Below are 17,884 nucleotides of genomic sequence, written 5' to 3' on the forward strand. Positions count from 1 at the left end.
GAATTTTTCAAATGAAATAAGTTTTACACTGTTATTAAAACAGTCCTTAAACCTCCTATGCATGGTAGAAATATCAAAAGCGACATCTAAACATTTTTTCATAGTACAATTACGACACTCAATTGAAAAACAAAAAGAAACCGTATTAATTCCTCTCTTTCTTGAGTAAGCTTAGTTATGAGATGTGTAACTAAACTAGATAGACTAAACTTGACTTTTTGTGTAGTAGATTAGACATGCTATAATTATAATAGCTCAAGACATTAGTATTTGGTAAACCTCTTAAGTCTTCACAAATGACTTTCATTTATCAGCCTAGTGCAGTGATGATTTTATTTGTTTGAACTAAGAGAAGATAGTAGGATGTTAAACATTTCAGGAACCCATATAGGACTCTCAGTTTATTCTTATTTGGTGCTAAATATGTTTTTTCCAACTTTTTTATTATTTTTTTTTCTATATAACAGTTCAAAATAAAACAGAATTTTTTTGCAGGATTCATTGATTTAAATCAACTGATTTTTTTTGCTGTTATAAAAAAATTATTGATAATCAAATGATTTATTTTTAAAACATTAATTTAAAATCTTGCTATGTATTTTAATTTGAGATTTTTTTTTATTAAATTTAAAGTTAAAATATATTTCTGTGTTAATAAGTTTCAGCTAAAAACTTATATTTTACTCATAGTAGTAGAAGGAAATAAATTATAGAACTTTTGTAATAACATTTTTAAAATCTTGCAATTTTGTGGTTTCCTTAGAATGTAAAGAATAAAGTAAAAATTTAATGCAGTAATTAAATATATGGATTTTTTTAAATACACGAAATTAAATTTTGAAATTTTTAGGATATCTTTTATATACAGTAGAGCGCCGATTATCCGAACCCTTATTATCCGAACTATGTCTAAATTCGATTTTTTTTTTTTTTAAGTTTAGAATATTTTTTAACCTATCGACAATTTTTCTAAATTAAAAAGAATAAATAATATCCCTACATCTGAAGACCATATTTAATTTACAACCTTTTTAGCAGTTTTCTTATAGTAGCCATACATACATGTATTCTGATACAGTTAAACCTACATACCCTGTTAGCCCTTTACAACTGAAAATTATCTTCCAAGAATGCGAGCTTCATTTTGATAGTCTACAATGGTTGAAATGCAGAAGGAGTTTATGAATAGATAAGTGCTGAAGCTCTATAATTGGGGAATGGGTAGTTGTCACTTAAAGTTAATGATTACAGTGCTTGGAATAAAATTCTCAACAGAAAAACAAACGAAACTGAAGTTTCTGAACCAGTAGATCTTTCGGATGAAAATGATGAAATAGTTGCTGAAATTTTGAATGAAAATCGGAACTACACAGACGAAGAGGTGATCAAGTTCAAGATAGTGGACCTTCTCATATAGAAGGATGCAATTCATTAGATTTTGTAATGAATTGGCTAGAACGTCAAAATGATGTTGATCCAGTTCAGTTGATTTATTTAAAAAGAATAAGGGATATATGGCTGCTCAAAAAGAAAAAAACGCATCTTCTTTAAAACGAAATCTTTGCTGGATTTCTTTTGCAATGGAAAATAATGAAAAATATGGTTAAATCAGTAATTACGAAAAAATTATGAAAAACTGAAATACGATGAAAATAATTCAAAATGAGAAAAAAAGTTTTAAAAAAAATAATTAAAAGTATTTAAAAATTAGAAAAAAAAAAACTTTAAACACGCCAGAGCTATTTTAGATAGTACTGCTAGTCCTAATCCTACAAAGAAAAGGTGCGAAGGGAAGTTAGTGCATATAGTAATCATTTACACTAGATTTTAAGCTACTTTCCAATTATCCGAACTTTTCATTATCCGAACCATGTTCGGTCCCGAGCAGTTCGGATAATCGGCGCTCTACTGTACATTAAGTTGTTGCAGAGAGGTGGGTGTTCTCTCTTAATAAATGAAGCTGACACAAATTAGAGGATTGTAATAAATTTTATTTTTAATCCACAAATTTATACTCAATATTCTCTACTCATACTATACAACCTCTTATCGCATTTTATAGTTAGAATTCTTACACTACTCCTCATATAAGGGTGCTACTGAAATAGAGCTTATGGTTAGGTACGGAACAATGGGGTGAAACGGGTCTCAGGCCAGGGGAAAAAACATCAATGTTTACTTAATCGTTATTGTCAAGAGAGCAATCAACCAAGTGCTTCCGTAAAAAAATTAAAGAAAATCTAGCAAAAAATATACTGATGAACTCTTAAGTCACATCCAAAAAAAAAAAGAATATATATTTCTTATTACTCTGTTAAAAAATAGGTCGAGGGATTTCTCCGGTTCTCACGCTTGGTTAAGAGAAGAACTAAAAATGTTGATTCTTGCATACTTTAATCTAAATTTAGAAACAAAACTGGGGATGTGAATAAAATGTGAAATCAAGTTTAATTTTGAATAATAAATAAAGAGGAATTTAGATAAAGAAATAACATAAAAAATTTGTTAAAGCTTTATATGTTACATATTAATATATACATAAATTTAAAAAAAAACAAACATGAACCCTGTTTTCAACGTACTACTATGAATAGTAACAAAAATATTACTTTCAAAAGAGCTTTTGTTAGGACAGGAAGATTTCTATATCGCTATATGACTATATAAACACGGTCTCCAAGATTTTGTGATTCAGTGCAGTGACACTCAAATAGTGCATAACATGTTGTCACACTTCACAAAAATATGCATCCATGCAATGTTTGTTTTACTTTTTTGCAGAGCAGACTAAAGAGATAAAACTTGAAAAAATTTATAATATATGTATGTATTATGCATATTTTTTTATACATAATCCCTATACTGTGTTTATATTTGTGTTTCGCGCGCATTAGATATGAAACGATGCGGAAAAATTTTAAGCTCAACCAATAATTTATTTGCGGATAAAAACCAAAAATTACTTTTTTTCCCCGACGAAATTCGGATGTTTTGAAGATGTTGTTGCCATTCTTTGATATAAATTATACATAGTGTACAAATTTTAATCAGGCAGCGATTCTCATAAGAAAATCGTAATCGTTAATATCAAGAGAAAATCGTAATCGTTTTTTGTTTAATAGATATTTTTTGTTGTGGTGTTTTCTCCTCTATCAGGGATAGTGATATTGTTTAAAATTTTTAAGTTTATTAATAATTTTTGATGAAAAGTGCTAGGCAATTTTTATAAGACGGTGTTGTTCTCTATTAAAAATTGAAATTTTCAGAATTACTTCTACTGCTTTGTTTTCTACTGTAAGTTTTACTCAAGATGTTATACATAAATTTCAAGTTTTTCTTTTTCCTTCTAGAAAATAATTATAAAAATTTATAACTCTATCATGATCGAAAGAAAATGGAATTTTCATTTTGTGATACATTGCCCTGTATTATAATTGTACTATGCTGTTTTAGACGAAATAAGTGCTCACATAATTACTTTTTTATGCCCTGTCCACTTAATTACTAAAAACGTAATGAATAAAAAATTAAATCTAGTAATAGTATTTCAATTTACATTTTAGCACATTGAGTATTAAATTTAACTCTAGGTTGTTAAAGTGGGCTTCTTACTCATAGTGTACTTGATGTTGTCATGCTCTGTTTGTCATTTGTTTAATTGCATGCCTTTATAATTCCTTATTGTTATTATTCTATTATCAATGAATCGAGTTTTAAAAGATTGGAGATAATTCCGAATCGGTATCTGCTCGCGCGAAATAATAATTGCCATGGTGCCCAAAAGATTTTAAAGTTGCAAAATTTAAAAAAAAATAAATGTGTTGAGAAATGTGGCTACAAGTTATACCCTTCGAGTTGGCGCCCTCTGGAATTTCGAAGTAAAAAAAGCATTGCATAATAAATTTAAAAAAACTGTGTTTATAGCAAAAATAAGAATTTAGTTACTGAGTTATAAGAAGATTATATGATCTGCAGTGTATATTTATGACTCTAACTAAATATGCCATGTAGTTAATTCATTTGTTGTCATATCTATTAATAAAATATTTCTTTTGTAAATCCAAAAACCCTGTCATGAAATAACTTGTTTTCACTTACCTACCTAAAATTATCTGGAATCCTTATGTAGTCCATTAACAAGTAATTTAAAGCAGATATAGTTTGTCTAAAGTAAGAACTCCCCTAGCCATTCGCCTCGACCCGTGGCGGTGACTATGGTAACGAGGTATAACTATTTCCAATAGAGGTATGGGGAAATTGTTTTAATCAGGTTTTGGCTCAGATCGGCAAGAGAAAGAGTCTCTTTTTCTTCGGTTTTCTGTGTTTGGTTTAGAGCGAAGAGAAGCTACCTTCCCTGAAATGCACTATTCTTGTTTTTATAGTAGCAGACGGCCTCAGATTTTGTGGAGAGGGAACTTCTTAGCGTAGACAAACTATAACTTGTTAGTTTCGTTAAACTTGCAAATGTTTATATTTCATAGTTTATTCATATAAAGAAATAATTTATATTTATCTATTTTTTACTATCTAGTGTTTAAAATGACTCTAGCAAGTGAAGCTGCTCCACCAGAAGATAAGCGAGGTGATGACAGATGGCTTTCTATTGTAAGTTTATAGAAGTTGTTTAAAATTTGAAGAAAAAAATACTACTAGTCTAGCATAAACTAGATATCACCGTAATATGGATTGTTTGAAAATTATTACAATTGTCCGGCACGTAGCTGGTTGACAATATTTGGAAAGTCTAAATATGAAAAATTTGTGTTTTAAACATTAAAACAGAATTTTATTATTCTTATGCATTATGTTAATTAATATATGTAATTTTTTCTTGTACGATAAATTTCGAAGATGAGATGCAAAGGCTAACATCTCACCCCAGTTACATTATAAACAGTCTGGTGCAGTCATCTAATGTGTAAAATAAGAAATAAAAAAAGTTCCAGGCCCAAGAAATAGATATATTTAAACTGTTTTGGTGTATTTCTTTAGAACGCTTTAGCCCGGGAATATCATGGGTACGAGAAATAGGTGAAGCAAACACACTGCATGGTTTTGACGAGAGCAAGAGGGAAGGGGGTCAAATTGAAGACCTATAAAATTTTCTTCACTGTATTGTTTTTTGAGTTTTAATTTTAATACATATATTCCAACAATTTTTAAAAAAAGTGCATCCTCAAAAGAAAATTTCACACTATGCTTATGATAATCAGGCCTATTTCTACATTTAGTTTTTTAAATAAAACTTAACTGTGCATATCCCTGAAAATAATAAATTTTTTTTATATTTAAAACACTAATAAATCTGATACACTTTTGCCATCTCTTCAAACTCTGCTATAGCAATGGTTGTACACTTATCAGCAACAGGACCTGAATTTAAAGAAAAAGAATGGAAATATCTGAAATTTCAAATTTGTTGATAATGCTGTGAAACTATGGAAAGTGCAAAAAAGAAGGGAAAATAGGAAATTAAAATTTTAAAGAAAATATTTTTTATATATGTTTTGTTCCTTTCTTCTGTACAAAATAGGTTAAATGTTAAAAAAAAAAAAAAATTAGTACTTATTTTTTATTTTTTCAGCACAAACATTTTCTAATATCTGCAAGGGAGCAAGAGCCAGAAGTTTTGTTTTTAGGAGATTATGTTGTAAGCATGGCTGCTCATACTGAAGTAAGTTTTATCCTCATTTTCACAGATTTCACATCATTCAGTTTTTTTTTTTTCAGGGTTTATGTTTTGTAACTCAATTTAGAATGAACTGAGGAATATCTGTGATATTTTCATTTTCTTTTAATCCACAACATATTTCATATAAATTATATGCTATTTAATAAAATAAAGTGACAGTAATATAAATATTTAAATCATATTTGTGGTGTAATCACCGTTATTAGGTTTAAGCTCCAAAGTTAGTGTACCTAACGAACCTGTAAACTTCTATGCCAGGCCTGAGATACAAAGAACTGGTCTGAATTCAAACCGATGAAATGCATATATACCATTGCAAAAGTTTGTTCTTTCGCTTTGCTTTGCACTTTTTCTTATGTTCGGCGTCTTTGATCCAGGTTTGGGGTTTTGAATGTCCTAAATTTTTTTTTTACAGGACACATGGGTTTTACTGTCTTGAATTGTCAAAAGCCTTGAACATTGGTAACAGGCAAAAATTCTATATTGTAACCATTGTACACATAGTAATTACATATATTAATAAATATTTGATACTTTTTGTACAATTCGCTTCAACTTATTAAAGGAAAATAATATAATATAATGGTAAAAGATTTATAACCTTTGAAGCCAGATAATTCATTGAACAACAAAAGTGAATACCTATAAATATAAATAAATATGCTGATAAATTGTGTTTTTGCAAAAGGATAAATAATGCAATATTAAAAATAAAGATCAACTTTTTTAATGACACAAAAACTTGCCTTCATTTTGTTTCTTGTTCAAAAACATTTTATTTTTCACAATATTTTTTTTGAGTTGTGACATAATTTGAATAAAGGGATTTAGAACAGTTTTGGACAGGACGATTTAAACCCTGGTTTAAACAGTAGATAAACCTATTCTGTCCTAAACCTTGCAAACTCTGCTTTGATCCTGTATGAATATAATCCTGTGTGCTTATGATTTGGTTGTTTAAATTTATTAAAGTGAAATTTAAAAGTATAAAAAAAAACTGAGCCATGCTGGCTCTTATTTTCATACTTGATTCATGGTGGGTCAGTGGTTTAAAGCACTGAGCTGGCATTGCAAAGGACTAGGGTTTGATCTGTAATAGCAGTTTAGAGCCCACCAGGCTTCCAATCAATGGGTACCAGCTTATCTGGAAAGTAATGGCGACCTGTAAGTGATGTTGACCATGTTATCACTTTCATACTGTAGGTCACAAATATTGTGGGACTTAACCTCCATTACCCTCCCGACTCACAGTTGGAATATATTACTTTTTATAAAAAATGAAATAGTCTTATCTCCATAAAATCCTACTGACGTATGTCTGTTTTATTTCTACAAAAAAGTGATCAGTTGTATTCCGGCCAATAAAAGACCAGATTAGTTGATCATTTCATATTTAATAATGTACTATTTACATAGAAAGGCAGTTTTAGTCTAATTATTTATTTTACTGATTTAATTCACAGTCTGTGAATTTTCTACATTATATAACTGCTGTTGGAGAAATGCATTTGTTTTATAGCTGTGTTAAAAGTTAACTCTATTAATTCTTTGTTTGATTTTTGTAGATGTGGGAAAAATTGTTTGCTCCTCTTCATTGCCTTAATTTAGGCATTGCTGAAGATGAAACTCAAAATGTCTTGTGGAGGATTCAAAATGGAGAAATTGACTCTACTGATCCAAAGGTGTTATTCTATTATTATATTTCTTTGTTAAAATTTAGTTTTCTCTACTTAGAAATAATTAATCATGACTTATTATTAACAGTGTTCAGTTGATCATTGGATAGGTAAAATTTTACTCGAACGAGCAAAAATAATGAGTGATAAACCGATGAACAATTGATGTAGTAAGCTATGTTGTTTTGGTGTTTCAATTTCATTTTGCTGTTTTGGTCTGGTTATTATGACAAAATAACATATTTTATTTTAATTGTAATATGCATTCTTCGTATGGTAATTTTTTTAAGTTCACTATATTTACTTGTTTTAAGAAAAAATCTATAAACATGCAAGAGTGCTCACAGGAAGACAAACTGCCATAGGTACTGGAATATTTTTTATTTAACATTTTATACAATTTTGTAGTTTTAAAAATATTATAATTTTCCAAAATAATACTTTTCCAAAAAATAATGTTTTACGAAATAATTTAAACAGTGAATAATTGAGTTAGATCATCAGATATAGCTAAACAATTGTTTAAAAAATCTTTTTTTTTATAGTTTTGTTATTTTGGAAATAAAGGGTGGGTTTTTTTTTAAATTTTGGGGGGTGTTCCCTTTGGCCTTGGGGAGGGTGGGCATCCCTGGGGACTGGACCCTTGAAAATATGTGCAGACTAGTAATATCTTTTGGTCACTGACCCTCCAATCACTGACTAAATTTACCTATCTGTTTATAATATGTGTTTCTATTAATCAAAAAAATCATTCTTCATTGACAAGCAATTTAGCCGGATTTTTAGCTTTAGTCGCAATTTTTTATTGTAACAAACATTTCGATATTGTTTCATTAAAAATAAAGTTTTAATAAACTAAGATTGAAAGAGAAAATATTATTTAATTAGTCTAAATCTCCTCTATAGCTAATTTATTATCTTATTAAATTGTCCATTACTACTTTAAAAATAACTACCTACCAATTAAGATCTCTCAGTAAATCAAGTGTTTAAAATTATTTAAATTATGATTTCAATAACTAGGTTTTTATTAATCTATTAGATATAAAGATATAAATATTCCATTTTTTTTATAATTTAGTACTGCAATAGAAGTATAAGTAATTAAATTAATTGGGAATAGAATTAAATTTATTTTAAATAAGCCTGATTTAGTAGAAATAGGTTATTCATGTTGATTTGTTTGCTTCTTCCTTCTTAATATCAACTAAACATTTCCTTTTAAGATCAAAGGATGGCTAGAGAAAGTTAAAATCCAGGAGTGAAAGTTAAAAGTTATAATTTTAATCCAAAAATTTTATTAGTGAAAAATGCTGAAATTTGAGAGAAATAAATTGATATTTATTTATTTTTTTTTTTTAAATTTATTATATACAAAGTTGTTCTTAAATTCCTTCATTTCCTTTTAAAAAAAAAAACAGGGAGAGAAAGTGTCCAGAAATGTCCTTAATTATTAAACATTTCAATAAATGTCCCGAGATAGTTGTGAGTTTCCAAATTTTTGTTGAAATTAATAATAAGAAAAATTATTTCTCTAAAAAAGAATTAAAGAAATTTCAAATTCAAAAATTATGCTGTATGCAATAAAGCAAAGTAAATAACAAAATCTTCATAGCCTGTCAGGTACACTACAAGTTACTCTACTTCCAGTATTAGAGACAATTACTCTTAATTTGATGGCAGAAAAGCATTCGGTGATGTTGGTGTTGTACTAATTGCTTCCATTAGAGAATCAGCATCCTGAAGTTAGGAGGCAATTTTGTCCTCAATTTTTAAATTTTGGACTTCCAGATTTGTATAAAAGTGCAAACCGGTATCTATTATCTAATAATGAAATAGCATAATAATCTAAAGTAATACAAATTTAATATTTCAGATAATTATTATAAGTCTTCAGTATATTAATTTATATTTACTATTTTGCAAGATTTGCTATGGTTTTTAAATTTGATTTGTTTTCAAAAAATCATGGATTTAAATCAACCATCTTTTTTAAAAGCAGAAAATATTTTATATGATAGTCAAAAATATTTTTTTACACAATATAATATAGGAGTATATTAAGGTTATGAATTTTTTTTTAATGTCTGATTTCATTGATAATTAAGGTTTAACTGACAGATATAATGAGAGTTGCATAAAAATTATCTGATGCTCAAAATAGACTTAATTTATAAATAATTTGCCATTTAGTGAACATGTTTCCTTGTTTAATTAATTTTATTTAAATGCAATTATTTTTAAAACTTATTGAATTTGTAGCTAGTGAATTTAAATAATGAAATTTAATTACAATTCGTGAGAGTGTTAAGCTTGACTACTGTGATTTTATTTATTTACTGGTTAGTTTGTAGCAATTAACTAATATTAAGTACAGTCAGAGCTTTGATTGGTAATTGTAAAAAAGAAATTTAAAAAATTTGATTGAAGTACAAAAAAAATCTGATTAAAAAGGAACAAAAAAGATTTTTGAAAAAGACTTGATTTTTTCTGATTTTGCTATTTTGTACAAGATTTTATTTTTTAAGTATTAAGATGTGCATTTAATATGTTTTAAGCCATCATATTGTTTTCCTGTAATAAATTCTAGAAGAAAATTTTTTAGAAAACATAAAATAAGGCAGTGTTTTAATATCTTGAATTAATATACATTCGTTTTAATTCATTTCTTTTATTGCTTAATTTTTGTTATTTTTGTCAGATAATTGTTTTGGGTGTTGGTGCAAACAATATCAATCATTCCGCTGAAGAAATTGTATCTGGAATTTTGAGCTGTGCTAATGCTATAATTGAGAAAAAACCTAATGCAACTCTTATTCTTTTGGTAAGTCTCATTACTGTATTTTAAATATTCCTTGAAATTTAAAATTAAAAATCGGATTTTTTTTTATAAAACTGTTAATAGCATATAAATAGAATTTATACTACTCAGGTATGTGAAACCTAAAATTATATATAGAAACCAATGAATATTTGTGCTGAAATTACAGTGATTGAGATAAAAGACAAACATTCCAGGTCAAAAAATAGGATGTCATAGAGAAATCTTCTATAAAAAGCCTTGGCTCACTCTGGGCTGTTGTGCCAGAAATAAATTCATTTTGATTCAATGGCAATGCTTAGTTTTGAGTTCTTAAATATTTTTTAATTGCGGGCTTTTTCTCTAATTTACATACTGTCCAAGCCTCCTGTTTACCCGTATAATCTCAAATTTCTTCGTATTTGTTGAAGAAGTTTTTAAAAAAAATTGGTGATAAAATATAAACTAATGGTAAAAATATTTCTCATATTCCTCAACAGATGATGCTATTGCCCGTACTGCAGTATGTTGAGTGCTTATAGTTTAAGTAATTATAAATAATGGTGTTAAAAAAAAAAAAAAAACTTCTTTAGATTAAGATTTATATTATATTATTTCCAATTGACTTGCATGATGTATCAAAACTACTTGTAGCCCAAAAAATGTCGCTAGTAAAATCTCAGTTATTTTATTTCTCCAATGTTGGCAGGTATGTAATTATATAAATTTTTATGGTGTGTAATTACCTTCTAAGTCAAAATGCAAGTTTTGGAAGGATGGATGGATGTTTATGTTAATTTTTTGATTTTTTTTCTTTCCATTCTTGAATAGAAACAAAAGAGAGAAAAAAGTTGCTCCCAATGAAGATTGGGTATACATTGTGCTTTGTATGAATAAAGCAAAGCATTGTGAATGAAGTACAAATAGATGAGCAGAAATGGGCATACTGTAGTTTCGGTTCTGTGAACACAAATCTTCTCAGTTTTCAATGATAAGAGATTAGTACAAAATGATAAGCAAAAGTAAGGAGACAAATATGATGCAACAAGAAAAAAATTGTGCAAACAATTGGGTTAGGAGAAGCAGTCTTAAAGTAAATAAGAAACAAGTGTGGGGGTTTCAAAAATTAAGCAATGGTACATATGAAAGATCACGAAGTACATTATTCTTAGAAATTTTCAAAAGTGTTGAAAGATTTTCACGGAAGAAAACTTGAACCTATGATTAGAATCCAGACTATCTGGGTTGCCACTCCACGGGGAGAATAGGGAAAACCTGGAAAATACAGGGAATTTAAAAATCGCCTAAAATAATTGTGAAATTGCTGGAAATTTTGATTTTTTCTTTACAAACTGGGAAATACAGGGAATTTTGTTTCTTATTTTCATCTTTTAAAAAATGGTGACCACTTAATCCGTAATCTATGGGATATTTAAAGATGATATTTCAACTATACTAAGCTATTTCATTACTATAGCATTATATAAGTGTGTTCAGCTGTTCTGTTTTTTCTCTTAAGTTTTTCCAGCAATGAAAACTAGTACGATTGGCCCAATACAGCTCACACAAGTACATCTTCTTCTTAATGCATTGTGTATAAGATGTACAGGAAAAATACTGGGAATTTTTTTCCCAGACTTGTGTGGCAACCCTAAGTGTGTAGGGAGATGTAAGATCTTTTAATATCCTGATTTTGGGCCTATCTTTCATGTTGTTGTATGTTGTTCCGTTGAGATGTAATGATCATATACAGTACAGAACCCGTTATCCGGAAATCAGTAAACCGGAAAACCAAAAAACCGGAACAAAATTCGATAAATTTTCCCGCCATTTAAAAAAAAATTTTTTTCCTCATAAGATTTTAGGATTTTTCTTTCTTTTTTGAAAGATGTTTACCTTACCATCATTTTGGAAATAATCATTAGTGTATTACTTTGTTTTTTCAAGATTATTTCCAAATATTTCTTTTTTTAGTTGGGTTTAACAAAAAAAAAATGGCTTTTTGTAGCGATTTAGAAATCTGGGAAAATCAGTTATCCGGAATAGCGATGGTACCGATTGTTCCGGATAATCAGTTCCGTACTGTATTTTAAATTTTTATAAAATTCAAGATTTTAATCAATATCTGTTAATTATTCACAGAAACTCCTACCATGTGGTCGCAAACCAAATCCTCTTCGTAGCAAAATTAATGAAGTCAATGAAAAGTTGAAATCTGCAACCCATGGACTTCCTAACACTCAAGTCATAGATATCGATCCTGGTTTTGTGCAGCCAGACGGCCTGGTATCTCACCACGATTTGTATGATTATTTACATCTTACGCGGTCTGCGTATAGTAAATCTTTTGAAATATTATACGATTTGTTACAACAAATTTTGACTGATTCTGTAAATTCTCAAGATGCTGAATAATCTACCCCTGACTCAGAAATATGTGTCCCTCCCCCTCTTTTTTTTTTCATTTGCTTTTGTGATATTGTTCCTATATCATTTATAGTAATTATGTGTTTATAAAATGTCAACAATCTGTGAGTTGTAGGAAGGGAATCATTTTGTTTAAAAGATTAATTTGTCATAATCAAGTGATTTGTTGTGATTAATGCTTAAACCAATTTAAAATAGAATAAGTTGTAAGAATTTTTGATTGCCAGTGGAAGATCACATAGTAATTATGGAAGTAAAACCACATATTCAAGCCTATAAAATTTATAACTGTTTACCTTTTTTTTAATAGTTATTTTTATTTAAACATAATAACTTTAAAAAAAAAATTTTGAGAGGGAGAATTGTTTTTTTGGGGAAAGTGGTATTACAGCCTATAAAATTGTAAATATGGTTATTATTTTCTCAATTGGTGTTAATTTTAAAATGCTTATTATTTGTGTGGATCAAAATTGGGTTACTTCCTATTGTAATTAGTGTTTAAATCTATTGAAAATTAAATAAATTATAAAATTTTTTGATTGTCAGCTGAAGTTAATTACGTAATTATCAAGTCAAACGTATGTTAGTTAATTTGAAAGTGAAATCTCATATTTAAGCTTTAAAAAAGTACAATTTCTTTTTTTGTTCTTTTTTTATGTAAAATTTTTTTTTTCTTTCCTGAGCTGAAAGTTGTATTCCAGTTGTATACACTTAAAATTGCAATTAGTTAATATTTCTTTAAAGGATATATATTTTTTAACAAGGTAATTTTTGGGTTAGATTTTGGGCTTCTTATCTTTCTTCACATCTAAGTATAGCTCATAATAAATTCTACTTAAAAAGGTAAAGTGATTATTCACACCTTCAAAATTATGTTGATCTAATAATTTGGTAGATTATTTCAATTTGAAAATACATAAATTCAGAAAATTATATAAAAATTATGTTTAAAACTTGCTGAATTTTAATATAAAAAAAAAATTGAGATAAGTTTTGATTTGAGACATCCTTACTACTGAATACTGACTGCATTGTTCATCATTAAATGAGTGATCTACTTGAATAGACATGTTTGGAAACTGTGAGATGTATTCCTTATAAGTTTCTGACAAATTTCCTGTTCCTGGTTAAATTTTTTTAATTGATAATGGAATAAAAAAAGCTGTCATGTTTTTATATTCTAAAAATCTGTGATTATAGTGCTAAATCCAAAAACCTGAAACCATTTGTACTGATAGTTTTAATCACTTATTTACACTTACGACATTTTAAAAATATTTTTTCACCGACTTTGTTTTTATAAAAAAGTTTTATTTTTTATTTAATTCAGCTAATTTAAAGAGTGAACATTTGTTTAAAATAGTTTTGTTTACAATTCATACTGTTTTTTAGTAAAAAATTTGGTTTTTAAGTTTAAATTATAAAAACACCTACTGTATGTGAAAAGAAAAAAAATTCCAAAATGTTTATGTTGTGATTAAATAAAAGAGTCTGTTATTTGCTCTTTGGTATAACTCTTGATGTATGATATGAAATAAATTATATCTTGTAAGAGTTGCTTCAATGTTTATAGGTATCTTATATTTTTTTATTTATCAATATTATCAAATCTTGTTTTCCATTTTATAATTGTTATGTGTTGTTATTTATATTCTTAATTTTTTTCCCTTGTATATATTTGCTGCCATTTTTGAATGTATTAAAAATGAGTTTTTTGAGGTTTATGAATTGCTTTGAGTATGTGATTATTTTAAGATCTTTAAATTTAAAAATGGATTTTTTTTTTTTAATTTAAAAAATGCTTGTTTGAATTTTTGAACATTGACCTATTTTGTAAAAGAAAAATTTTTCCTTTGCTTTGTATAATATAAATGATTGCTTATTTTTTTTTCACTCATTTTGTGAACATTCATACATTGTTCTCATTTCATAGATTCATTTGATGTAATCACAATCTAATAATTTTTTTTCTTTTGAGAATGTCTTAAATTTGATTTTAAAACAAAAGAAATATCCTGTTTAGAAAAAGCCAATGTCTGAAAAAAAGCATGCAGTTTTGGAAGCATAATTATGTATGCAGATTGTCAAAAGGTTACAGTTTACACATTGTTTTCTTGTTACATAATAAATAAAATAATTTTCTAAACCCTGTAAGATCTGAAATGAGGAGAAATAATTTTTATAAAATATTTACCTTTGCATTTCTTCTCTATTTTATAATATTGGGAAGACACTTGATCACATTTACAAAAAAACTGGAATGAACACTTAAAAGAGTAAAATTTTCCCATATTATTTATGTTGTGGGTTTACCAATGTTAAGATAGCCTTTTAATTAAATTGTCTAATGCCCTTTCTTTTAGCTGTAGTAATTTATATTCAAGGTTATAATATTCTTCTAAAATGTATTATTTCAACTCTATATCAATTATTTTTTTAGCTTTTAAAATATCTGATGTATGCTGTTTTTTAAAGCTACAAGTTGTATTTCTTTAACCTTTTCAATTATCTATTTTTTTTTTCATTAAATATATATTTCATTATTTAAAAATATAATAGAGTATTTTAATTTGAACAAGTTACATTAAAAAAGAAGAAACAAATTCAATCATTCTTTCAAACCTAACCATTAAGTTTTTTTTATTGAAGAAGAATTTACAAAAAAATTGCCTCCGGAGCAAAACTGTATAACATTTTTTCAATAAATAACAGGAATAAAGCAGGTTATGTTGCAAAAAAAAAAAGCAACAAGCTTTATGTTCAGTTTGTAAAGGAAAAAAGAAATCAGAAGTAACTCATATTTTTATTAAATAGAGAACATTTCAAGATGGCTATCCCAAAAATGACAAATGTAAAGAGATAGAAATGCATAATTTGCTACCATTTATTCTCACCAAGTTTCAAAATCAGTTACAAAGTTCATTAACCGAGGGCACTGTCAACTAAACTATTGAAAAATCTTTTTAAAATTAACTCCAAAGCTATAAGAATGGGGCTCAGTTTGAAAATTAATATTAAGAGGCTCATGCAAATATTTCAATTGGAATGTTTTAACGCTCAGCAAGTAACATGTATAATTGTTTTATCTGTCAGAAGTGTTATATGTTGATGAACTTTGTAACTAATTTTTAAATTTTATGAGAATAAATTCCGAATTTCCCAAGCAAATTGTACATTTCTATCTCCCTTCCCAAATTTTTCATTCGGCTTTTTTTGGGGTAAGATTTTATTTTGTGGGGTCCTAAAAAATTGCTAAATTATTGACATCAACAATGCTTATTTATCATGGTAATATATTTTTTTTATGTCCCTCCCTGAAATGGAATATTCCTTGTTTTTGTGAAACCAAGAAATATCATTCAATTAATATTTATTTGTTCTTTACATTGATAAAATTAATATGAAGAGTTTAAATTTTTTGGCCTGCACAAACAATTTTTTTAATTTTCTGTTCTGATTAAACAAAAGTGTTTCTATGGGCTGAAGCTTTAAATTGTAAGCACAGATCTGGAATGTATGCACAAATGTAGTTCTTGAATATGCTTCAAACAGTTTGAATGAAAAACTAATATTCTGCTGCTGGTGCCTTCTTTAGTGGTTAAAAAAGTACCAATGATCTCTGTGAATGCAATATTTGTTGTACAGTAGGTGTGCATGAAGCCTGTTTATGAGAATATGTTATCACTTAAGTTTTTGAAGTGTTGTCTATAGCTGTATTTTTATATCGTGCTAGCATCTGTTTCAGAAATAAAAATCATCTTTTTGACTTGCTTAATACCATTGATTCTTATTTAATGTCTTGTGATCTACTGTGATAGAAGAATGCTTATATAACTTTGAAATCAGGTGTTTTGTATATCCTAAACAGGTTTTTTATTGGGTGCAAAAACCTTATAAAATTGGACGAAACCAATAATTCTAAAATAAGTAAGTTATATTATTCCAAATATGCGACACTTATTCTCTTATTGCCTTTAAAAAAAAATACATGCAATTTTAATAACTTCTTATTTTAGGAAACTCATAAAATGAAAAAATTTCTAGCAAAAACTTCAAGTTCAATATCAATTTAAATATATTATAATTAATGGTATGTTCAATATTATATAGAATATTAAGACTATACTATTCAAATATATAATTTTAATTAAATAGATATATTGTATGAACCTAAATTTTATCTATATAACTGTATTCAGAATTTCATATTACATATTTATTTATTTACTTTTTTTTTTGCATTCGAAAATAAGTATTGATTTTTTTTTTTTTTTTATCTGTTATAGTTTAAGCCTCATTTCTTTAATAATGTTTAGCAATTTTTCAATGTTTAATCTTTTATTTAAATGAGACTTGTACAAAATATAGAAAAAGTCAGAAAAATCTTGGACGGGATGGTAAAAACTATAGCTTTTACTGCCCCTTCCAAAAGTCATCTCAGAATTGCAATTAACACCTTTGCCTTTTATTCAAAAATGAATAAAATTTTACATTGCATGTATTAACGAATATGTTCTGGGAAAAATTTTTGCTTCTCATATCTTCATAAGTTTATTAATAGCAGAAATTGAGAGAAATAACTTTTTAAAAAAAACGTATATTTTTTAAACTTAGCTACTAAAATTCTCTATATTGTCTTATTAATTCTATTATTTTTCTAGCATTTACCTATTATTCCTGAACATTTTAGTGTAGTTTTTGGTCTTCACCGAAATTTTAATTTTTAATAAAACGCGAAAAAAAAAGTTTTTGTATGAAAACGTGAAAATCAAAAAACAAATTTCATAAACGGAATTTTTTTTATATATTTTAACTTTTTCTAATATCTGTTTTTAATGATGATAATTACTTTCATATTTATCCTTTGTTCATATTATCCGCATTATAACCATATTATTCGTATAAATAATATTTTTAATATTTCACATTACTACTGAAAAGGAAAAAAAATTTCCAATATTTTAATAGAAGGATTTTATTGTTTTTATTATTGTCGCTAGATGGCGGCACGAAGAGAAATGGATACATTTTTGCCAACAGCATTGATGGAGGTTGAGAAACTTTATCCTTTCCAATAAACTTTCGTAACGGAATAGTATCCACTCTTCATAAAAAAATAAAATTTAAAATAAGGTACTCAAACTTAACATTTTTTAAGAAAAAATTTAATTAAAAGTTTTTTTGCATCTAAAGTAATTAGTTACTCTAGGAATTTAACAATCGATACAATTCGAGCCAGAATTTAATGCAATTAAATATTTATTCCAAAGAAATTAGATCTTTTTTTAA

The 17,884-nt window shown here is 27.2% G+C and overlaps 1 protein-coding gene across 2 annotated transcripts; it reads left to right on the plus strand.

The window, feature by feature from the left end:
* The first annotated feature begins 3,103 nt into the window (after positions 1-3,103).
* On the plus strand, positions 3,104-16,370 carry Paf-AHalpha (Platelet-activating factor acetylhydrolase alpha). Of its 2 annotated transcripts, XR_015432442.1 has the most exons (7): positions 3,107-3,294; positions 4,532-4,605; positions 5,585-5,674; positions 7,258-7,374; positions 10,070-10,192; positions 12,311-13,146; positions 13,445-15,379. XR_015432442.1 is itself a non-coding variant. In XM_016057685.4 (6 exons), exons 2-6 carry the CDS (start codon positions 4,540-4,542, stop codon positions 12,581-12,583), a joined length of 669 nt encoding a protein of 222 aa, XP_015913171.1. In that variant the 5' UTR covers positions 3,104-3,294; positions 4,532-4,539; the 3' UTR covers positions 12,584-16,370. The 2 variants fall into 2 exon arrangements, 1 of the variants encoding a protein (XP_015913171.1); XM_016057685.4 differs by having other exon boundaries at positions 3,104-3,294; positions 12,311-16,370.
* The last annotated feature ends 1,514 nt before the right edge of the window (positions 16,371-17,884 follow it).

This window comes from Parasteatoda tepidariorum, chromosome 3 (assembly GCF_982258835.1).
Source record: "Parasteatoda tepidariorum strain Cologne lab strain chromosome 3, Ptep-v5.0, whole genome shotgun sequence".
In the NCBI taxonomy this organism is placed as follows: domain Eukaryota; kingdom Metazoa; phylum Arthropoda; class Arachnida; order Araneae; family Theridiidae; genus Parasteatoda; species Parasteatoda tepidariorum.

Coding starts and splice junctions, on each gene's coding strand:
- Paf-AHalpha (XM_016057685.4), top strand. CDS start 4,540: ATGACTCTAGCAAGTGAAGCTGCTCCACCAGAAGATAAGCGAGGTGAT. Junction 7,375..10,069: donor TTGACTCTACTGATCCAAAG/GTGTTATTCTAT, acceptor TATTTTTGTCAG/ATAATTGTTTTGGGTGTTGG. Junction 10,193..12,310: donor ATGCAACTCTTATTCTTTTG/GTAAGTCTCATT, acceptor AATTATTCACAG/AAACTCCTACCATGTGGTCG.